Source organism: Microtus oregoni, unplaced genomic scaffold (assembly GCF_018167655.1).
Source record: "Microtus oregoni isolate MIOR12 unplaced genomic scaffold, Mior012 000081F_ref0000091, whole genome shotgun sequence".
In the NCBI taxonomy this organism is placed as follows: domain Eukaryota; kingdom Metazoa; phylum Chordata; class Mammalia; order Rodentia; family Cricetidae; genus Microtus; species Microtus oregoni.
Genome location: NW_024544541.1, coordinates 2,437,535 through 2,461,674, shown reverse-complemented (window position 1 = coordinate 2,461,674; position 24,140 = coordinate 2,437,535). Strand labels below are relative to the sequence as shown.

At 54.5% G+C, this 24,140-nt stretch overlaps 1 protein-coding gene across 1 annotated transcript; it reads right to left on the bottom strand.

Moving 5' to 3' along the window:
- Positions 1-612: 612 nt before the first annotated feature.
- LOC121441794 (transmembrane protein 201-like) lies at positions 613-23,732 on the bottom strand. Its single transcript, XM_041643097.1, has 11 exons — positions 23,513-23,732; positions 17,751-17,871; positions 16,758-16,952; positions 15,607-15,783; positions 14,452-14,801; positions 13,797-14,000; positions 8,748-8,980; positions 5,410-5,481; positions 4,645-4,938; positions 3,535-3,672; positions 613-2,213 (listed from the first exon to the last, which is right to left on the bottom strand). The coding sequence occupies exons 1-11, from the start codon at positions 23,623-23,625 to the stop codon at positions 2,116-2,118; spliced, it is 1,995 nt and encodes a 664-aa protein (XP_041499031.1). The 5' UTR covers positions 23,626-23,732; the 3' UTR covers positions 613-2,115.
- Between the last annotated feature and the right edge of the window lie 408 nt (positions 23,733-24,140).

Here is a 24,140-nt window from a genome sequence, read left to right as displayed (position 1 = left end):
TAGGCAGTGTTCTGTTCTGAGCCTGCAGGTTCTAAGCTCAGGGGCCAGGAGATCCACAGGGCTAGTGTGAGGGCTTCAGACAACAACATCTTTGCTGACCTCTAGCCCTGGTTTGTTCTGTCAACTTGACATCCTAGAATTAATCTGGAAGAATTTCAATTGAGGAAATTCCCAGATCAGATGAAACTGTGGCAAGTCTGTGGACCGCCTTGTTAACTGATGCAGCCTCCCTAGACAGGGGTCCTGAACCTGAGATTAGTACCCTCCACGGACCCTACCTCCTTGGTTAGAGGAAATGGCTGTGTGGATTGGCAATACAGGCCTGTTTGCAAGCTCCTGCGCCTCATTACAGCAACAGAAGGACACCAGAACATTTCTCCAGCCTGAGGCAGGGGGCTGGGTGCCACCTTCCATGCATGCCTGCCCACACCATTTCCTGTTGGTCTTCAGACATGCGGATCAGCAGCAGGATGCAGCTACTAGCTCACTCCTGCAGGAGTCAGGGCTCCAGGAACTCTCTGGACCAACCCCCTACACAGCACCCCGGGACGGGTGCCTTTCTTCCAGGGAGCTGTTCCCACAAACAAACAAACACAAACAGAGCCTGGTTGGTTCAAGTCAAAAGTTGGTATGGTTTTAAGTTGTTTTGCTTTTGTAAAGAAAAATAATGTCATGTTTTATGTATAAATCAAAACGTAAGTCAAAGCCCCTTGTGGGGTGCGCAGTGTGCCAGGCTAGCCTGCTGCGCTGGTGCGAGGGGCCAGTTTCTCCCTGGGCACTTCCCCAGGGCTGGAGACAAAAATGCTGGGGAACAATTTGGTTTCATTAGGCAGGAAAAAAAATTTTCAACTTGATGTACCCACTGTACAAATGGAGACCAAGAAGCGCCACCTCCAAGCTGGAACCTTTGGTGGCAGCTGGACTCATGGAGTCCTGACACTGTCCTGACTGCCCACAGGCTGGGCTGTCAGGAGTGTGGAGGTCAGGCCAGGCCTCCTTCCCTATGGTAAAAAAAGAAAAGAGTACTAAAGCACCCGAAGCTTAGGAAACGACCTCCCTTGGCCGGGAGCTGGAGGCCAGCACACGCCTCACCTGGCAAAAAATGTGTACAAAAATAAAGTTAAAATTTTATCCCTGAATGACAGTGAAGACCCTTCCCTGCCCCATGCCCCTCCCCCACAACGAATCCCAAGCAGTGTAACACAAAGACACACAAAAACACACTCATACCCACATACACACGTGCCTGAGGCCAAAGCCTGGGATGGGGGATGGGACTGACCCCACAGGCACGTGGCCCCACGGTATTGAAAGGGCCAGTGTCAGGCCTAAGTCCCTCTTCCTTCCTCATGGGACAGATGTGCACCCAAGCCCGCAGTGCCCTCAGCAGGGCCGCGGTTGGGCATGAAGGGGACACAGGTGGGGCAGATGAAGGAACAGTAGGGCCTGAGGACCAAAGGAGAAAGGGGTCTGGGTGCAGAGAGGGAGGGGTCCAGTCTTGTCTAAACTGTGCAGCTCATGCGGAACTGGCGGCCAGGCAAGGGGGCTCTGGTGCTCTCAGGGCAATGGAGCTGCCTGCTCGGCCACCAGAACTCACCAAACAGGTGAGTGGGGCAGGACTCAGGAGGAGAGGGAACACAGGTACTTCTTGTGAGTCCCAGGCTCCCACCTGCTCAGCCCTGCCTGGAGCCAACAGTCAGGGGCAAGATGGGCTGCCAGGTGCCTGCTGCAGGGAGGCTTGCTCTCTGGTGTGGGGCCTTCTTCATCTGGGTTTTTGGCGGGGCACTGAGGCAGATCTCTGGTGTCTTGGAGTAGAGATGTGACCGGGTAGCAGCAGCAGGGCGGAGGCAGCTGGCCCCCGCTGCCTCTACAGCAGCACTAGTGTCCCCGGGGCTGGGCAGCTGTCAGAGAAGTCCCTGCTTCAGGGTCAGAGTGTCAGCACCAAACACAGCTGATGTCGGCAGTCTGTTGGGACAGCAGGTGTCCTGAGGTCAGGGACTCAACAAGGGCCCTGGTGTCAAGGCGGAGACAGAGCCCCTCAGGGAGGGATCTGAGCGGCAGTGGTGGAAGCAGCATGCGCCTGGGCAGTGCCCTCCAGAAGGGCAGTCACGGTGGTCAGCGCAGGCTCTGGTACAGGTAGGCTGAGGTGAAGACTGCATTGACGGCCAAGCTCACAGCCAGGAGGCCCCGGACCAGAGAGGGGCCAACACGAGCTGTAAGCAGGACACAAGTTAGAAGCAGTGTGGCAGGCACCCCAATCCTCATGTAGGGCGCTCAGACCTACCCCAGCTGGCCAGGCCCCATCTAATCTGCCCTCCAGCAAAGTCCTCCCTGGATGGAGGACCTGGGGCCCTTCCCAGGGTACTGGTTGGCCCTACATCTCTGAAGGCATATCTTTCCAGAACCCGTGTAACCACATGGACCCTAGGTGAGGCTACATCCAGGTAACAAGGGGGCAACCAAGATACCCAGAGATACCCATGTCACAAAGGAAGAAATGGGGTCTTGTGGAGGGCTACCCTGCTCAAGTCTCAGATTAAAAAGTAGACTCAGAGCTGGGAACGATGGCGCTTGTCTACCATCCCAGCACTGAGGAGACAGAGGCAGCGGATAAGGAGATCAAAGGCTTCTCACATTAGTGAGTTCAAAGCCAGCCTGGTTTACAGGAGACCTTGCTTAAAAGCAATGCAGCAGGGCGGTGGTGAAGTACACCTTTAATCCCAGAGGCAGGTGCAGGCGGATCTCAGTGAGTTCAAGGCCAGCCTCATCTACAAAGGGAGTTCTAGACAGCCAAGGCTGTTTTGAGAAACCCTGTCTCAAAAATACAAAAAAAACAAACAAAAAAAAAAAAACAAAAAAAAGCCGGGCGGTGGTGGCGCATGCCTTTAATCCCAGCACTCGGGAGGCAGAGGCAGGCGGATCTCTGTGAGTTCGAGACCAGCCTGGTCTACAAGAGCTAGTTCCAGGACAGGCACCAAAGCTACAGAGAAACCCTGTCTCGAAAAACAAAACAAAACAAAACAAAACAAAAAAAACAAAAACCAACAATAACCAAAAGTAGAATGAGGTCATCATGGCCTCAAAGTCACCAGCACAGATGCCCGATCTGACTCTGGGGCAGCACTGCCCCCAGTCAGGAAACCTCGCTTGCTGACTTGTCCCTTCCACTAGTGTCCTGTCTCCCTTATGTGGAGGAGCTCACCAGGATCCACGGATGGTCTCACACTGCGTCCATCAGTAAGCCAGTAAGCAAGGAGCCAAGTCACCCAGGAGGCTGGGGGCGCTCTGGCCCACACCTGCTATCATGCTGAGACTCCAGAGAAGTACATCCTGGATGTCTTCAGTGTCAACTCTGAGCACAGGAGCCCTGCGCTACCCATGGCTACTGAACGTCTGACGTGGGGCTAGTGCAGCCGAGGAGATGAACTAGTGGAGTTACCACAAGTGTGGCGTTCTAGGAGGTTCTTTGTCACAGATACTGTAATCTCCAGAGAGGGGGCTTGGGGTTGGTTCTCCCACCCCGGGGTCACAGACCTTTCCAGAGAGCAGTCTCCTCGGAGCACCCTTTGGTGGTGGTGTCTACCACACAAGTGGAGGACTGGGACGAGTCCTCCTCTTTCTTGATGGAGCGGCTGCTGCAGGCGCTGTCTCTAGCCACCATCGATCGCATGTCTGCAGAAGAAAGAGCGATATGCCGCTATGCTCACAGCTCAACCCCAGGACATCCCCAGAGCTCTGCTTCAGTCCACGACAAGGTCCTCACAAGTCCCAACTGCTCCTCCTTGGAGCAGCAGAGGGCTAGGGCCTTGTCTGGACCATGTGCTGAGGTCAGGGCAGCACAAGTGCCCACTGGCACCAACCAGTAAGTCCCACAAGGCAGTGAGGACTGAGGCTGAGGACCAGAGCGGCTCCAGGCTCCGGGCTCCGGACTGCCTGTCCATCCCCTCCTCTCAGACCCATTTAGCCCAGGTGCTCAAATCTACCCACATTTACAGATCCAAGAAAGCCACATGGCCCACATTAAAGCCTAATTTTTTTTTAATTTCTTTTATTTAAATGTACCTAGAGGGACAACCGTGGGTGCTGGGCACCGAACTCTTGTATTTTCTGTTGTCAGCCCAGCCTTTAGGGCTGAACCATCCCTCCAGGCCAAAGTCTACACTTTTATTTTCCAGACAGGGATTTTCTCTGTGTAGCTCTGGAGCCTGTCCCGGAACTGTAGACCAGGTTGGCCTCAAATGCACAGAGATCCGCCTGCCTCTGCCTCCTGAGTGCAGGGATTAAAGGCGTGTGCCACCACCGCCTGGCTCAAAGTCTAAATTTTAAGGGAGTCCAACTAACTTTTAAAAATGTTTGGTAGAAAATGAAAGCACCCACGACAGACAGGTTGAGAGTGCACAACAGGCTTTCTGAGGTCCCAGTAGATGACAGCCAAATCCCGAGAGTCATTTATAAGAAGAAAGGGCAAAAGCACCCATCAGAAAGGGTTCAAGATCACCAGAGCCAGGCTGGGCAGTCACTACAGATGCCCCCCCCCCCCCAAGCACCAGGTGACCTCTGGGATCAGCCAAGAGCTCCCATGGCAATACCTGCTGCACGCTTCAGGCCCACATACCCATAGTATGCTGCTTCAGGCCCACATACCCATAGTATGCTTCGTGTCCCGTATGCGATTCCTCTGGGGGAGCTGGGGAGGCTCAATGAAGAGGCTGCCGTTGGGCGGTGAGTGCTCTTCCGAGCTGCTGGGAGTACTGGGCCCTTCCCCAGGGGTTGGGAAGAGCAGCAGTTTCTGCCCTTTCAGGTTGAGCCGGGCAGGGCTGATGAGGGGCCTGCGGTGGCGCAGGGAGCCAGAGCTGGAGGCCATGGAGCTGGCCACAGAAGGCGCTGGAGAAGGGAGAGGGGAAGAGGGGAAGCTGCCCGACAGCAGAGAGAAGTAATCTGCAGAGAGGGAGGAAGACGAATCAGGGACACAGCAGCACAGGATGTGTGCCACGTGCTACTCGGACCCGAAGCTTCCCTTGTCTCATGAAGGAAGGATAAGGTGTGGGCTGGGAACGGGGGAAACTCTACAGGAACCTGAGGGAGGAAGGGCTGGGGCCATACCAGGAAGTGAACAGGGGGCGCGGGTAGGGTAGGAATGGCCCAGAGTATGTGTCTAGACCTCCCTGGGCTGAGAGTTGGGCCCTGGCAGCAGCGGGCTCGTCTGGTCTCAGGTCAGATGGCCTAGCCTGACAGGGCTGCACCTGGCTTATCTGTGAACACAGCATGATATTGTCTGACCCCCAACCTACTTCACATCAGAGAAAACCTAGACACGTCCATGTCTCTTGCCCAGGGTTGGGGTAACCTGCCTCAGGGGCACCTGTTAACAGCTTTCCAGGCCCTTCTGCCAGCTCCCCTTCTTCTTACCTGAAAGAGAAACCTCCCCAGGTGGAGACACCCGAGATGGTGGGCGGCTCCCGCTGAACAGGTACCCTGAGTCTAGGCAGAAAGAGAGATGCATCACTGACCTGAGGGTGACGGCCACCGCCCTCTGTCCCCACATCCCTGCCACACAGCGCTAGGTGCTTTCATGAAAACAGCAACTGCCATCCAGGGCATGTGGGGGCGGGCAGTCCCACTCTGCCGAAGAAGACACCGAAGCCTCCAGTGGTCAGGGGAAGGCAGTGGCTATGGTCTCTGCCTCTTCATTGCTTGCCCTTCCTTCCACACACGCAGTGTTTTAAAAAAAAAAATCAATCTTCACTTTTAAAGTTTAAGTACATGAGTGATTACTTATATGCACTATAGTTTAGGTACATGAGTGTTTACTTGCATGTACTATAGTTTAAGTACACGAGTGTTTGTTTACTCGTATGCACGTGCACTATGTGAACCCAATGCTGGCACAAGTGGGTTGCAGATGGCCTGAAACTGGAGTTACCAAAGGTAACCACCGAAGTATACCCACCAGAGTACCCTCCACTGAAGTATACCCACCAGAGTAACCTCAAGGCAGATCTGTGGAAGCTGGGAAAAGGAATCTCTGAGGCATGAGTGTCAGGATTTAGCAGCTGGCAGAGAACAGAAGCATGGAGGAGAGGGAGAGACAGACAGACAGAGACAAGAGGCCCATGCTGATACCTGTACCCTAGACCCGGTTGGTCTCCTAGTATGTGAGCCTTAGACCTGCAAGAACATGTTCTCGGACCCACTCCTTTTGGAGATCCTGCTGTTACCAGAACCCCCGTCCTGACTGAGACCAGCAGCCACTTCTGCAGACTGAGTGCCGGGCACCTAGTCCACTTCCTTTCCCCACAGTCCCAGCCGCAGCTGCCTTATTTTATTGCTATTATAATTTTATTTTATTTTAATTTATTTTTATTTTTTGGATTTTCGAGACAGGGTTTCTCTGTAGTTATTGGTTAAATAATTCTTTTTTTTTTTTTTTGGATTTTCGAGACAGGGTTTCTCTGTAGCTTTGGTTCCTGTCCTGGAACTAGCTCTTGTAGACCAGGCTGGCCTCGAACTCACAGAGATCCGCCTGCCTCTGCCTCCCGAGTGCTGGGATTAAAGGAGTGCGCCACCACCGCCCAGCTGCTATTATCATTTTAGATGCTGGGGAGGATGCAGGGCCTGTATACCCTAGGCAACTGCTCTGTCATCTAGTCACACACCCAGTCTAAACCCAAGGCCCGGCCCTGTACCCTCGTGACACTTGAGGATATGCTAGCAGCAACCCGCTGATGTACAGGCTAATTCCTTAGTTTCCTGCATATAATAAACCCTCACAACACCCAAAAGTGTACAGGACTGGCCTATGTCAGACAGGGAAAAGAACACTTTGGCAACACAACTCTCACAGGTGGCAGTAGCACCCCCATTTAACCTGCAAAGAGCAGCAAAGGGGGAGAGGCACACTGGCAGCTGAGTGGGCGGTAGGCAGAGCCTGGAGCTAGGTAAACGGGCTTAGGGAAATTGCTTCCTGCACAAGGAGGTCCTGCCTTTCGCCTTGGTGCTGGGTATCCTGAAGCTGAAGTTACAGAAGTGATAAGCTGCATGACATGGGTGCTGGGAACAGAACTAGGGTCCTCTACAAGAACAACATGCACCCTTAACCCTTGAGCCATTGCTCCTTTTTTCTTATTTATTTACTTACTTAGACAAGAACCTGATATGTAGCCTGGACTGGCTTTGAACTCTGGGGTTCCTCAGCCTTGCAAATGCTGAGATTACAGGCAGGCACCACCAGGTTCAGTTTGGGTCTATTTTTTTTTAAAGAACTAAGACCTGCATTCGGAGAGGGCTAGGGGCTCCCTAGCTCCCAACTTCTGGCAAGGGTTCTAGAAAACGCTCCCAGTTTCAGGTTTCCCATCAGGACCCTGCACCACAGCTGTCACTTACACAGCCCAGAGAGGCCTGCCAGCACCTCCAGCTGTGGCCGCCTGCGCCTGTGCTCTCACAGGCTCCGATGAGTAAGTGAGAGAGGCTGGCACTACGCTCAGAGGAACCTGGCTCACAGGGTTACCCAAGCTTCCATGGATGGTAAGGACATCCCCATCTCTACCTACCCCTACCTCAAGGCCTGGCACTGCCCCTGCTTAGCTCAGATGCTGTCTCCTCAAGTGTCCTATATCTCTGGCAGGGAAAACACCGAGCGTGTACACAGCAGGTGAGAAGCAGCCTGCATTAAGGGGTCTGGCTGCCAGGCTCACACAGCTCTAAAAGGCAGGAGGACCTTGAACAAGTTACCAAAGACTGGGGCTTCTGATGATGTTGTTGATGGTCTTAAGAGGGAGCCTGGCTACAAGACCAAGTCCAGTGCCTATTTATAGCTTAGTAAAGAAGAAAGGGGGTGAACCAAGATGCACCCACATTCCTCCTTGAAGCTCATTCGACACCTGAGATTGGGGCAAACTCTCAGGTAGGTTCTCAAAGGCAAATGAGAACCATCACTAACGCACCTGGATTAAAGCATGTTTAAAACTGGATATGGGGTTGGCGAGATGGCTCAGTGGGTAGAAGTCGTAAGGACAGACTTGACGACTTGAGTTCGATTCTCAGATCCCACTGGTGGCAGGAGAGGTGCCCCTCACATGTCCCTCCAGACAGGGCCAGGGCTTGGTCTCTTCAGGCTCCACAAGACAAGCAACCAACAAATGCAACTGACAGAGACAGAATCTTTGCCTTCCAGGCACACATTCTCCAGATAGAAAGGCAGAAAATGATAAAACTCAGTGAGCACTCATTTACTGAGACACAAGGGATGCTTGTCACTCTTCGGAGCACTTTTTTTAGGGGGGGGGGGGCAATGACAGGGTCTCACATAGCCCAGGCTGGCTAGTAGCTGAGAATGACGTTGAACTTGTGATCCTCCTAGTTCTGCCTTCAGAGTGCTGGGTTTACAGGTGTGCGCTTTCACGCTGGCTTTACATAGTATTGGGGATTGAACTTGGGACCTTGTGAATGCTAGCCAAGTACCCTATCCACGTAGCTGTATCTCTAGTCCCCTTTTGAGCCCTTGAAATATATCACTTCAAATAACACAAGTGCTCATGACGAATCCTTCTACAGGCCCAGGCTTTAAGGAGGGAAACAATGGGATGTGATTGGTCAATGTGGGTGCTGAGTGGGCTCACCTGGGTCTGAGCCCAGCCCTGCCCATCTCCTTAGCTGGAGTTCAAACCAACTCTTTGGTATTACCCCATCTCCTCCTCACAAGATCCAGGCCTACTTGGATTCTGTCATCAAAGCTGGCAAGGTCTTACCTGTCCGGGTCAGAGAAGGTATGGTTCCCAGTGAGAGGGCCCGGCTGAGGCGGCCTGGCAGTGAGGAGGGAGAGACCCGACGAGGAGATCGGAAGAGCTGTTGCTTGGTCAAAGGCAGGAAGCCGGGTGGGGTGGGGATGAAGAGAGATGCTGGTGACGTTGTGATGCTTGGGCAGGGCACGGCCAGGCTGGGGCTGGAGGGGAAAAGGTTGGCAGAGTCTCCTGAGAAGTACCTGCAAGGGCCAGGGCCACAGAGAGGGGAGAGTAAGCCAGGAAGGTTCTGGAAATAGCCTTTGCACAATGGGGCCTGTCCCCTCCCAGGGTGTGAGGTGGGCCTGAGTCGGGGTCCCAGACGAGGCGTGCGTTAGTCGAAGCAAAAGAGCAATTGTATACTTATTAGGAGCGGGTGGCTGGGAGACACCAGCATGACCCACCCCACCCCACATGCCCCCTCCGGCCCCCTCAGGCTCACGGCAATCTACCTCCACTACATCTCCGCATTAAAGTGACACTGTCACCTGGCCAGCCTCATGCCAATCCCTTTTGCCCTGAAGCAAACATTCCATCTCCTGACCAGGCGCTCGGTGAGGCTTGAACCTGGGTTCTTCCGGCCACCTCCCAATGGAGCATCCAGCCGCAGAGACGCTTTGGGTGGTTCCCAACTGGGCTGAGATGCTGTCACATCTCCCTGGGGCCAAGCCTCACGAAGCCAGGCCTTGGATCCCCAGAAAAGGTTCTTACACTGTGCACGCCAAACTCAATCTTAGGAAAGACCCCCAAACAACCAGCAAGCTGCCCGAAAGACAGAAGGTGACAGTGTCTCTTTAACTCGAGAACAGTACAAATCACACAACAGAACCTGATGGCCACAGGCCACCCATGTCAACCATGCTTCTGATTAAGGCACCCGATTACAGAGGGAGAGGGGCAGAGGCAGTTAATCCATTAGTCTGCCATCTGGAAGGATTCGGGTAGCCAGCCTTACCTCGGTCCCAAGGGACAAATGAGCCCAGCAGACAATGTGCCGACGGATGGGCTGGCAGGGTCAGGCCTCATGGTGAGCAGGGGCCTAGGTCCCCATGCCGTCATGGCCGAGGGCTTGGGGTGGGGAGCTACTGCTAGCCAAGCTCCACACCACCCCCTCCCCATTTTTCAGTTTTGTGAGAGAAATGTATGTAGCCATCTGGTGAACGCCCAATCACATGACCTTCCCAGTCTCTTGTAAAGGCCCGTGATGCACCTGAACTTCTAGCTCGGTGTTTGGGGAACACAGGAAATCAGGGAACAGCAAAACCGCAGAGGGGCATTTGTGGACACCCTAACTTTGCTCCTTTTGGGGGCTCTCAGAAGCCCTACTCCTTGCTCTAAGACTTTGTAGGATGGGGTTAACCTCAGTGGTAAAGTATTTGTCAAGTGTGCGTGTCTGTGTGTGTCTGTGGGGGTGTCTGGGTTTGATCTCCAGCACCAAAAAACAAAACAAAACAAAACAAAAAACAAAAAGGGCAGTTTCTCGTTCCATTTCAGGATTATGACTGAGTCTGTCTGGCAGGACCTCAATGAATGGCTCAGGGGGACACATTCAGGCTCTTTAGGGCCAGCAGAGGTGAGGCTGGAACCTGGGTATCACACGCTTGACTGTGGGAAGACACTGGGCCTTGCTGAGAATTTGGTGGAAGTTGTGGCAGGGTGTTGGTCTCAGAGCAGGTGCACAGGCATGGCGAAGCCCTTCCAGCAGGTGGCAGCAGGACACTACACTAGTCCTCCTGTGCCCATTCTTTGCCATAGCCGGGAGCCAAGGGTGACCCTAAAATAGACAGCCCCCAAGGTTCAGCAAGCAGTGGGGGATGCAGTACACAGAGAGGGTCCCAGTTAGAGAAGGACTATAGTCCCTTGGCCCCATATGGGCTGGCCTTTGCTAGCATATCCTCCTTCCCTCCAGCTTTGCTCAACCCTGGGGCCATGCCGTGGTCAAGCCTGACAGTCCTGGCCACTAAGCACAGGGACGTTGCGGGTCTTGAAGCCTCTGATAACACCAGCATTATGAGAGAGGGCTTTGGAGGTCTGTTCCCTCTGGCTGTGACACAAGGTAGCATCATCAGATGAGTGGATCCCAAAGATGGGAGCCTGGCAAGGGCTCAGCTCTGCTCTGCCCTGGGCAGTCCCTGAGGCAGCATCCTCTGAAAAGGATCCAGCGCTTCTTTAGTTGAGTGGTCCCTGAATCCCTGCAAGCTCGAACCCAACTCTCTGAGTCGCATGTTTCCCGGAAGTCCTGACTGTGACCAGGGCCATAAGGCTGAGGTGGGAGCCTCAAGACTTCCTCCCCATCAAGAGCGTAGCTGCTAGCTAGCTGGGTGGTGGTGGTGCACGCCTTTAATCCCAGTACTCAGGAGGGAGAGGCAGGCAGATCTCTGTGAGTTCGAAGCCAGCCTGGCCTACAAGAGCTAGTTCCAGGACAGGCTCTAAAGCAACACAGAGAAACCCTGTCTCGAAAAACAAACAAACAAAAAAAGTAACTGCATCAGCTTATTCACGTGGGAAAAACACTGGGCAGCAAGACAGAAACAGCTGTGCCCTCAAGCCATCCGATGTCATCACCAGCTCCCCAACCTGCTCCCAAGCCCAGACTCCTGTGTAAATGCAGTGCCCCTGAAACCCACCCCTCCCACCCTGGCACAGAAGCCCTTCTGAAGAATCATGAAAGAAAAAAGGACGCGGTACCTGGTGCCAACCCGAATGAGGGCCCAGGAGGCATTTATTGAAAACACAGCATTCAAAACATGACGTCTATGGCCAGTGATGGTTACAGTGATTAGGGCGCTAGACAATTAGTCACAATCCTACTACACGACACAAGACTTGTACTGGGTTCAGAGAGACGGCACAGCAGGCAGATGGGCTAGCCAGGGGATGGAGGAGGGCGATCCTGGTCGTTTATCCCAGGGCAAGTGTTACTAGTCTGTTGGGCCAGTGTGGGGATTCCAGACCCAGAGCTGAGTACGGCTCCCTCCTTCCTTTTTCAGGGATACAATCTGTAGGTACCCAGGACGATCCCACTCTGACCAGGGACAGTCTGGTGGTCATCCCCACTCAACAAGTCACAATCCAAGGGTGCCCACATTTCCTCAGCTTCTGCCAGCAACACCAGAACATGCTGGTATTTTCTCCAACTAACTTTAAAGGACTATTAATGCTAAAAAGTAACACAAAACTCTTTAAAATGCCAGGAATCCTTGTTCCACCATGTTTTCTACACCCACCAGCAGGCAGGAGAGACATGCTTAGCAGGGATCCTGACTGGCCAGAGCTGGCTCTGTGTACCATAAATAATTTAAATACATACACACACAAACACACACACACCCTGCTTCTATCCAAAGCCAAGAATGCAGAAATCAGCACCCTCCTGCTGGCCTCTTTCAGAGTGAGATCACAACACCACGCAGAGGACGCAGAACACACAGACAACGGCCCACTACCTGTCCCGTCTTTTTCTGGGACCAGTTTCTTGGGAGAGTCAGGCAGGTGTTCCCTGTTCTCTCAGGAAGCTGTGCCATAGGGCCAGCGGTAGCAGGCCTACACCTCAACTATGGCCTCATCCACACCTCTTCAGAAGGGCCTTCTACACCCTTAACTGAGAGCAAGCTGAGCCCTGAAACGCCAGAAACAAGACCCGTCTTCTGACACTTCAGCTCACCACACATGCAGGGTAAGACTTGGCTTGCTGCATGATTACGGAGGGTCGAGGGCAGAATGCCTTTTAAGGACCCTCAAACAAGCTTACCACAGCGGGGGCTGGGTACCTGTCAAGCTCCCAATGGGGCTCTAAGAAGCTTCCTCACAAAGACCCAGCAGCTGATGGCCACGTTTGACGTGACACTCATTCATGGGTAATCTGCCTGCGCTCTGGTGCCGAGGGGGATGGAGCCTGCAGCTCAGTGGGATGTTTGTTAATATAAGTGATAGGACCCAGCAATGGAGGGAGTGTGCAGTCCAATGGAGCCACCAGAGGGCAGCACGTCAGAGGGGTATAGCATTGGCCTACGCTCTGGATGGCCTTAGACAATGAGTTTTTATGTGGTCACCATGTGGTCCTCAAATTCACTGAGGCCAGCACCCCAAGGCCCTACATAAGGACCCATTTCCCACTTCAGATGGTTAACCAAGGCTAAGGGACAATAGGGCCAGAACCACACAGCTAGCAAGGGCCTGATCCATGGTCCTTCCCCTAAGGTGGAGACTTTTGGGGGTGGCATCCTAGGAAGCTGTGCCTGAAAGAAGGGTGAGGCTGAGACACGGGCCCTGCAGCTGCCCCTAGAGAAATTGAGGGCCGAAGCCTTGGCACCCTCCAAAATTTATTCCAAGGAAGCCACTGATGCTAGAGATGGACAAGGTGACAATGACTTGGTGTCACCAACAGTCCTGTTTGTGCAGAGCAGCTACTGATCTGGGATAAAACGTCCTCCTCCTGCCTGGCGGGCTACAGGTGCCTGCTGACCACACAATGATGTACTCTCCACTCCCAGGGAACGACCCCAAGGGAAACAAGGAACTGGGAATAGATTCCAGGAGGGAACAAGGGACCAGGAGGGGCAGCTCTGCTCTGGTCCTGGCTCACCCTGTTGAGGCCACAGCCTCGCTGACCAGCCAGGGTATAGCAAATGACAAGGATACAGCAGGCAGTCTCCCCAGGAAGAGTGGGGACAAGATGGGGGTGCCTGGAGCTAGCAGGAAGCCATGGGTCAGAAGCAGATCACCTGTGAGCTGCCAAGTTTGGATCACCAGGGCTATGAAAAGGTCTTAGGCCAGAGAGATAGTGGCAGTTGTGAGCACCTACAGGCGCCTGGGAGCACCAAGACTGGGGTGTAGGGGCTTGGAAGTGCTGGGAAGTAAAGGAGGAAATGGAGGGGTAAGCATGAACTCAAGGCTCTGCTAAAGGTGTGGGAGTGGGGTGGGTAACAAAAGACAGGGGTTGCCTGCTTCAGAGAGCGGGGCCAAGGTCCATCACCTGTCCTCCTCCCCACCCCCCGCAGTCACTGCTGCTTCTCTGACCTTCGGGGCCGGAACCTCCGTGGGCCCGTAGCTTTCCTTGTAGCCACAGCTGCAGTGAAGCCCACCAGGCAGCACAGGGACGTGGTGCTAAGCTTGAGTGTGTCGAGCCAGCTTGGTGAAGCAGCCTGTAGATACTGTTCTGCCAGGTGCAGTCCCAGCAGCAGGGCCCAGAGACAGGTAGAGAAGGCATCGATCCGTCGGAGCCTGCTGGAGAAAGCAAGGTGAGTGTGTGCCCGGCAGACACTACCAAACCCTGAGCCCCACCATTTCCTGCCCCCACACCCCATCCACACTGGGTCCAGCTCAGAGACGAGGACAGAGAGGTCAGTGGAGGGTTTGAGTTCATTCTATGACTCAAGGCTGCCCGCACTAAGCAAGCCGGAGCTCCTACACCCATGACCTAGCCTGGGAACCAGGGGCAGGTGGCTTCTACTACTCTGATTTAGAGACTGTGAGGAGGCCGGGCCGAGGCCGAGGCAGCGGAGGACTGGCTCAGTGTCGCCATCGCCTGTGGTACTGTGCTGTCCTCCTGATCCCGGAGAAACTAGACAGCTTTGTCTAGCTGCATGGAGTTCAGTCCAGAGCAGGGGGCCAGAAAGACCCTAGGCAGCATTGCAGACCTCTGCCCACCCATGGCCAAGGCCCCACAACACACCTGATACGGCCAGCCAGCAGCATGGCCAGCAGGCAGGTGAGCAGGCCCACTGCCACAATGCTGGTCTGGTGGCTCTGCCCAAAGGCCCAGGCTTCACGTAGCTTTTCTGTGGCATGCTCTGGCAACATGCCCAGCAGCTGCTGCCAGCACTCGGCCTGAGCAGTGGTGTTGTCGGATGCAGCAGAGCTGTTGCCCCCAGGAGGCAGGGCCAGGGGCAGGGCGGCTCCTGGGGTGAAGGGTTCGCTGGGGCCATACAATGTAATGGATAACAAGAAGGCACAGGCCAGGAAGGCCAGGGCACGGAGCAGGATGACCTGGAAGGGTGCCTTCATTGCCGAGGAACTGAAGCTCTGAGGGAGGGAGAGACGGGTCAGTGAGAAGCAAGAGAGCCAGCAATGGCCACCCCTGTGCCCACGATGTGGGGATGCTGTTCAAAGGCCCCACTCCAGACCTAGGCTACTGCCTCACTGGGATGGTCTCCAGGGAGGACTCTGCTCCTTCTCCTTTAGAGGAATATTCTATACACTGGTGACTTCTCTTTCAAATTTGTCAATCATGGTCGAGTTTTCATCAAACATTCCTATCACACCTGGCTAAGGTGTGCGACAGCCACATCACGATCCTAATCACTCTTTTTTTTTCTTAAAGTAATTTTGTTTGTTTTTTCGAGACAGGGTTTCTCTGTAGCTTTGGAGCCTGTCCTGGCACTCACTCTGTAGACCAGGCTGGCCTCGAACTCACAGAGAACCACCTATCTCTGCCTCCCGAGTGCTGGGATTAAAGGTGTGAGTCACCACCGCCCAGCCTTTAAAGTAATTTTTATTTTTATTTTATGTGCATTGGTGTTTTGCCTGCGTGTATATCTGTGTGAGGGTGTTGGGTCCCCTGGAACTGGAGTTACAGACAGTTGTGAGTAGCCATGTAGGTGCTGGGAACTGAACCCAGGTCCTCTGGAAGAGTAGTTAGTGCTCTTAATGGCTGAGCGGTCTCTCTACCCCCCATTGTTAGGGAGAGCCAACGACAGCAAGGGGCCATCAGGCAACTGTTTCTCAGAAATGTGGTCTTGGCATGTTATGCTATGTCTCGGTTGCTAGGGTCCAGCTCTCAGAGCATCTTCCCACACACTCAACACCCAAATGCCCCACAGCCTCAGACCTGCCCATGGGCCTGGTCAGCCTCCCGACGTCGGAACTGGTGGCTGAGCAGCAGGGCACGCAGCTGGCGGTTCTGGTGTTTGATGTAGTACTCAACAGCTGCCTGGCAAGGGCGGCATAGCTTGTACATCTGCTCCAAGTGGTGGCGGTACACCTCAATCTCCTCATCATACCGGCCCTGTGGGCAGAAGGTCTGTGTTATATGTGGGAACTGGGTTTAAATGCTGGCCCTGCCTGTGAAAAGGTCATAAGAGCTCCTGGGAGTAAGGGCTAACCAGCAGAGGCTAGGAGCCCGCTAGACAGTGACATTAATGTCACTCTGTAGCTCAGGACCCACTAGGTTCTGGCAGGAGGAAAACCTAGGATTAGACCCTGCCTTTCTCCTTGAGTCTGAAGGTCTAACTCACTCAGGGAGCAAGCTAGCTGCTGGCTCAGCCTGGGTTTGCCAGAGCCGACCACTCTCGTTCCACAGCAGCTCAGGAGAGATGCTCTATCCCTTGCTCCCTCAGAGACACAGCAAGGCCCAGCCAGTGGTCAGTAGGAATGGCCATATGATCTCTTGTTGGGCCCAACTGGAAAGTCACCTCACGTCCTCACTGAAAAAACATTCAAATAGCATTTACTCATTTCATTACTGTATGTGTGTCAGCATGAGTGAAGGCTGAAGGGTAACTTGTGGGAGTTTTTCTCCTTCTACCATGTGCACCCTAGAAAGCAAACTGAAGACAATCACGCTTGGCAGCAAGTGTCTTCGTCCGCTGAGCCATCTTGTCAGCTCTCCCTCCTGGTCTTCTGGCTCATTCCTGACTTCTCCTCTCTCCTAGGCACCTTTGAGCCTCAGGTGGGATTTGCCTTTTTCCCTGGATGCCATGTTAGGCAGGACAGACTACTGAATGAGACCAGGATGGAGCCCCTGACACTGCAGCCAGAGCCCAAGGCCTCTACCTCCCTCTGCTCAGGGACAAACCCTTCTGGCCTGACAGGCCTTGGTTTCCACCGAGTCTTCCCAGCCGTCACCAGATCACACCTCACACCGAAGGCAAGCTGGGCTCCCGCTGAGAAGGAAGCCCCACACCCTGGAATGTGGGGACAGTAGGAGGTGAACAGCTATCTGGCTCTGCCTGCCCACCCCGTGCATGCTTGCATGCTCACCTCCTCACGTGGTGTGAAGGCAGCCAGCTGCTTGATCTTGGTGGTCTGGTGGTGGCTGCACCGCCGGCAGAGCAGGACCTGGCTGCTCACCCACTGCTGCGGCTGTGTAGGGTCACGGGGACTGGGCACACTGCTCACCACGTGGTTCAGGTGTTCCAAGTACTGTGCGGGGATCGGCTTGTTGTAGTCTCCATTCTGGGCAAGGGAGGGGGCTCCAGTCAGTGTGGCCCACTCAGGGATGCTCCAGGACTTCAGACAACCCTACCCTGGCTTCTTCTTCTTCTTCTTTTTTTTTAAAGACTTATTTATTTATTAAGTATATAGTGTTCTGTCTGCACGTACACCTGCACACCAGAAGAGGGCACTAGGTCTCATTACAGATGGTTGTGAGCCATGATGTGGTTGCTGGGAATTGAACTCAGGACCTCTGGAAGAACAACAATGCTCTTAACCACTGAGCCATCTCTCCAGCCCCCTACCCTGGCTTCTTTACACATTCCTTCTGATGCTGCCTCACATGGAACCCTCAACATCTAGGTGCCAAGAAGCCACCCAATCTGTGCATCAGGGCAGGCTGTGGGGTGCCCCTGACCCACGTCTCCTACCCTGGCTTCATCCCTAAGAAACACTCTGAAAACTAAGCCTGCCAGTGGGCCTTTGGGTAAGCTGTCTGTTTTAGCTTCAGTAAAAGCCATACTCAGACACTCACACTCTATGGTAGCTGGACAGACAAAGCCGTGACAGAAAACAAACCACCCACAAAGCTGAATACTTAGTGTCTGCAGCAACTGGGCTGCAAACCTGCCTGACTTTGGACTTGAACTCCGATCCTGCCACCTGTTGGGTAACACAGGACAACTGGCCACAGCTCCCTGCACCTGCTCTTCCTCCTCAAAGGGAGACATGGTGGCAGGGCCACAGTTAGACTACAGTGGCATGGTATGTGTCAGCAGCAGCCTGAGCACCGGCCCTCCACCCGGCGCCAGCCCACACCTCTTGGAAGCCGTTGTATTGTTCGCAGTGGGGGCAGTCCCAGCAGTTGCGATTCCCATAGGGCACCAGTGTATCGTGGTTGCAGAACCAGCAGTTGACCATAGTATGCGTTGGCTTCACCCTGTGGACCAAGGACAACAGAGTTGGCCTGGAAGACCTTGGTGAAATGAAAGATTATCCAAGCACAGGAAGTGGTATCCAAGGTGGAGATGGAGGCCCATCCAGAAGAGGAAGTCATGGCGGAGGGAGGCGGGCCCCTAGATGATGCTGTGTTGCTAATTGACAGTACTTCACGAGAGGCCGCTGGAGACTCACCAGCTCTGTAGGCTCTGCAGTAGCCACCTGGGAGCCCAGGGCCACCAGCCCCCACTGTTTCAGGGTCTCAGACATTAGGGTGATGGGAGGGCACAGGGTTAGGGCTAGCTAACCAATGGACCAAAAGAGATGAAGCTTAGAACCCCTTATCCCCCATAAGGTCTTATCCTAGGGTGTAGAAGCCATATTTCCGGAGAGTTCTAAGACTGAAGGGAGTCTTTTGTCCTTCCCAGGAAAAAATCCCTAGAGAGAGAGCCGAGGACGTCAAGGGGTAGGGACTGGTGACGGGCAGTGACAAGTCACAGCTGCTCAGCCAGGAGAGGAGGCCCACAGTGGGTTTTGTTGACCACACGTCTGTTAACAGGTGGGGCCTAAAGGATAATCCCGGCCCAGACACTGGGGGATCTGTGCAGCATTGCAGAGGTCACACAGCAACCGCCCAGCAAAAACCCAGGGCCAGGAATCTAGAAACAATACCAACAAAGGCAGCCGGCCCAGCAAAAACCCAGGGCCAGGAATCTAGAAACAATACCAACAAAGGCAGCCGGTGTGGAGCCCTGTCCCCTGACCTTGTCTTGTCCCTCAGAGGCTATGTCAAGCTCAGGGGCACTGCTGAGAACTGGGCAGAGTGAGCCACCCCACAGAAATGCCCAGCTCCTCAGACAGCATGACTTCCTGGCCTTAGCATCCTGAAAGAGGAGGAGCTGAGTCCCAGGTTACGGAAGCTTATGTATGTGTGTCCCCACGAGATTCCCATTTGTCAAACTCAGCATGTAAGTCATGCCTGTAAAATGGAGCAGGCACAGTGCTAGCTGCTTCCAGAAGACAACAGCACGCAATGACAGGATGTGAGGAGCTATGTGATGGAAAGGGTCACCTAGTCAGAAGCCCAGGGGGGAGGACAGCCTTGGGAGTGGGCTCTAGTTCCTGCAGGACTGTCTACACCGCCTGGCCAGCAGCTCTACTCCCTTCCACCTCCCATGGGCAGGTTAAGAAAGGTATCCTGTCAGCTGGGGTATGAACACCCCCCTCACAGACAGGGCTTGCTCTTGGGAAGCCCCGAACAGTGCTCTAACCTAGTCAATACCAAGAAATGACAGGGACGCAGGATGATGAGGCTGGGGTCCCTAGCAGCCTCACACTTCCTTCTGTCTCAGTTCAGGCCTGACCCTGCCACTCAGCAGGAAGGCGTGTCGGAGAAACGGCTCAGCAGTCAAGATTGTTCACTGCTCTTGAGGACCTGAGTTTGGATCCTAGCAACTACTTCTGGTGGCTAACAACCACTTGTAACTCCAGCTTCAGGTGATCCGATGCCTCTGACCTCCATAGACCCCTGCATTTACACATAGACACACACACACACACACACACACACACACACACACACAGAGAGAGAGCTTAAAAACAAACAAGCCAGTCCACAAAGAAACAGACCCTTCACAATGCACAAGCTGGGCAGGGTCCCCTGTGCTAGCGTCTCAACGGTTACTCTACCTCCTAGAAGCTTCATTCTAAGCCCTCACTTCTCCAATGGGTTGCTCAGACTTTGCCCTAGAGAGCCCACTGCCAGTACCTGGTACTCGAAAGCGTTACTGGCCCCATCACAGAAAGAGCAATGCAGAAAACTGCGGCAGGGGCTGCAGCTGGAGATTTGGAAATGCGCTCTGCCGGGGTGCCCACGTGTGTGGTATTCCCGGGCAATTAAGCACTTACTTTGTGGTAATTTGTACATCTTTTATAGGCCTCTTTGTAATTATGTCCAGGGTATGCCTCATAGCTGGTACTCAGGCAGTGTGACCTCTCATATGTCCCCGAGTCTGAGACATACACCCATCTGCCCCTGGGGCTCCTTAGCTCTGTTCTATTTGCTGGGAAAGGCCAATTCTGGGCTTGCTCTGGGTACCAAGGCTGCCAGGAAGCCCCTCCCACTCAGGAAGCCATCATTTCCACTCTGGGTCTCCAGCTCTGTTGCTAGGGAAATGGCTCCTGGCCTCTGACAAAAGCCTGCCTGGTGTGGAAGTGGAATGCGGGGGATTCATCCTCCCTAAAGTTGGAGGGGGTGGATGCTGCAAGGGGGTGTTCTTTTGTGGCCAAAGAAACCATTGTTCACCATGGCTAGGTGGGATCTCTATACCAGAGGCTATCTCCTTCAGGGACAGCCCCAAAAGGTATGTGGCAGGGGTAGCAGGCAGCTGGCCAGAATCTTAGAACCTCCAGCACCAACCAGCGCTGCTGCATCATGTATGAAAACTGTCCCAGCAGCCACTTTACAGCTCCCACACTGTCCCCAGGCCAGAGCAGACAGTTCTGGCCTCAGAGCTCACCCAGCTTTTGCTCAGGGAAAGTCCCCTTAAGTTTCCCTTGCAAACTCCTTGGACCACTTTTCTTCCTCAAGCCAAAAACCTCAATTCCATGATAAATCACATTTGGGGAATAAGGTGGAGGTGATGAGACACAGGAAGGAAGGTGACTTGGCAGAGGCAGCATCTCAGCCCATGGCCAAGCCCAAGTCACATTCAATGCCACGGGTGGGTGGGGGACCTGGAAACCATATCCCCAGCGGGTCACCCTGACTTTAACTCTTGGGATACCAGAGGGAACCTGAAGGAGCCATGGTGGACGGATCTTTACAGAAGGGGACAGGGGCGACTACATGCCTGGTGTCCTCTCCAAGGGCTTGGACACAACAGGGGAAACACGAACATGGGCCTCTGGTAATGTTCTCTCCACTAGCCCAGGACATTTGGGAAGAGCCAAACTCCTGTCCCCACACCTCTGCACTACTTTAAGTCCCCTGGCCCGGGAACCACTCAGGGCCCATGCTACATCACACAGACACTGGATGGGGCTCAGTTGTCGTGGGCTACTCTGAGTCTGTGGGAGGCCAGTATGCCCACCTCTCCCAAAGGCCTGAGAGAGGCAGGCCTGGATCTCAGGGTTCCAGGGAAAGTTCAGCTTCACAGGATGCACCTTCTCTGCTCTTCCAAGTGTGACCTCACCAAATGGAAGAGTCCAGGGAGGCACACCCGCGCTTCAATGGCAGCAGCAACTCCACAGAGCCTGGACCAATGAGGTCCAGATCTCTGGCCCAATCTCACAGGGATCCGCTGACGAGAACATAGATTCCCCCCCCAAACTGATCCCTTGGGGACAGACACATCACCCACCCTGTCCATTGAGCACCACTCAAGGCTTTCAGAGATGACGCATGAGCAGTACGCACCAACTGGGCTGGGATACAAGGAGAAGAATGAGAATTCAGAGTAGCTGGCAACAGATGCCACAGGACTGACTAGCCAACCTGCGGGACACATGCTGCCATCCACAAACAGGTTCCCTCAGCAGCGGGGCAGCAGGCAGGAGAGGGTCATATGAAATGTGCCCATAGGAGTGGCGTCCGCTCAACTGGAGCGGGCAGCTCAGAATGGTGAGTGTTGAGGTGAGCCCAGACACAGTAACTGCCTGTGGGATAGTTACTCTGAATGGTGGGATAGGCTTTGCTATGCATCCAGAGGCTGTGTCCTCCTGAGTTCCAAACACAGAAACTACGATCTCAATAAACACCAGCTGACGCCACAGGCTGTGCACGCAGGATGGCGATGGGTGCCGAGACGCACTCAAAAGGGGCGAATCCCAAGTACATTATACAAACCCAAGACAGGCCAGAGCAGTAGCATGAAGAACTGTGGCACCTGAGGGAGATGTGGGGCCTCCACCCCAGAGCTACAGGTTCAGAGAAGCTGCTTGTGGGTGTGAGATGGGGCTCTTCCACTTACAGCTGGGCGACGAAGGGCATTTCTCGAGGCTTTGTTTCCCCAGCTGTAAAATGGGTGAGAACGGAAGTACCTGCCTGACAGGAGCTGCTACTTAACGGCAGATACTCACTGCGTGTCACGTGTCACCAATACAGGAATGGCAGTTACTCTCATCATTAACAGGGACAAGAAAACTCCATGGGTAAGGAAGCAGGGGGGCCGGATTTGGGCTCTAGAGGACTTCCCAGCAACCACTTTGGCTATGTGTGTGTGTGTGTGTGTGTGTGAGACAGTTTTTCTGTATAACAATCTTGGCTGTCCTAGAACTTGTCTTGTAGACCAGGCTGGCCTCGAACTCAGAGATCCGCCTGCACCTGCCTCCCGAGTGCTGGGGTTAAAGAACAGTGCCACCACGCAGACACTCTTTAGCCAATTTTAAAAGACAGGAAGGACTGACCTGAAGAGAGCTGATGAAACTTCTTCGCATGGCTCCCAGGGCCACACTGGCTTGCCCTGTTAGCTCTGTGCTCAGTTTACAAGCACCCACTCCACCAAGTGCCCTTCCAAAAACAACTCCTTGGAGGCTTCCTCCGGCTTACTCAACGCCCATTCTGCCACAGCTGATGATTCTTGCCTGCCACAGCATCTCCCGCTAGGGAAGGCGAAAGCTGCAGCCTCTGGCTAAGCCAGTCTCACTTCAGAACTGTGAGTGGCCAATTTCCCTCCAGATGAAGACACCACGCAGCACCATGCTTTGACAGTCTGGTGTGAGCACGAAGGGACTTGGCTCCCACTGCAAAAATATGCCCTGAACCTCACAAGGCCTTGGATTCCTGTCTCCAGCCGAGGGCACCAAGGGGTGACAGGCCACGGTGACCCAGTAATGGCGACAGTCAGTTCCACTCCGCTCTTGCAGACTGTCCTGGACTGGGAGAGAGGCAATGGCACCAGGTGGAGCCTGGGCTTTGGGCAAGCTCTGCTTGGGACATGGACAGACCACAACTCCTTGTAGGCAAGAGATTATGGACAAGTCCTGAGCTTTGCACATTCCTGGCTGTCTCCAAGAAGCTCCATAACGCCGCACATATTCCTGTCCTCTGTGACATGATGAGGCGGGCTATTTCTTCACCATTCGTTAGAGGCTATTCCATTTCGGGGCTTGACCAGGGAGGCGAATGGCCAAGACCAGCTTTGAGTACTGGGGTCCCCGTGATCTCTAAGCCATGACAGGGCAGAGGTACAGCCCTCAAACCCATCCCAGACAGGTGTCCTGAGAGTACAGCCTCCTCATCTTTGGGCAGTAGACAAGTTCCCTAAATGTCTGTCTCAGGCTGCTACTGTTCACACGTGCCTCTTCTAAGTATTTAGCTCGAAGGCTACTCCGGGGGGAGCTCCCTTGAGGAGTGTTACTGCCATAGCAGGCGGACCAAGTGCCAGCTCTCATCACCCTAACCGACGGGCTGCAGAGGCCCAACAGGGCAGTACAGCCAAAGGCTCACGCCTCGAAGGGATGAACAAGCAGGCTGCCCCCTCCCCCAACCACGCTCCGAGGCTGCCTCCCGACGAGGTCTTTAGGGCAGAGGAGATCTCGCGCATTCGCAAGCAGGCCTGGCCCGCACCGAGACTCCGCCGTGGCCTCGCGGGGGCGGGGCGGCAGCGGCCCGGGCCGCGTGCAGCGGAGCGCGCACTCACCTCCGCGCTATCCGGTAGAGCAGCACGCCGGCGGCGGCGCACGCCGTGATCCCTAGGCCGCCCGCCAGGCCGGCGGTGGGGTAGCTGGCCAGCAGCGCGCTTACTCCTTCCATGGCTCCCGGGCGAGGTCGGTGGGCCGGGGGCGCGGGCCGCAGAACGGATTCCCGGCGGCCCGCGCGCTCCTGCTGGCGCCGTGACCTTCGCCGCTTTGTAGCCGGCGCGGGCCCGCCCCTTGACTCGGCGCGCTCCCGCCGTGTAGCCAATGGTGGCGCGGGGCGAGCCTGAGTGGGCGGGGCGCCGGCGGAAACGCTCGGCGCCGGCTCGGAAGCGCCTTCCAGCGGCCGGAGTTGGAAAGCCATGCTCTAGAGCTGGAGGGAGCCCCGCCCGCGCCCGCTCCCTGCGCAGGCGTATATCATGCTGCTTAGTCCAGCTATCCCGAGCCAACGCTTCCTACCGCTTTCCTCCGGTTAGTCCTGTTTTCCTGGCGTCGGGCCAAAGTCGCCTGTGCCGCTCCAGAGGCCACCGTGGTTAAAAATTAGCTTGCACAAACACAAACTCCAAAGATGGGAACGAGGTTAAATAATCACAGGGTAGGCATGTTTCAGAACATAACGGAGCTGTCGTAAAG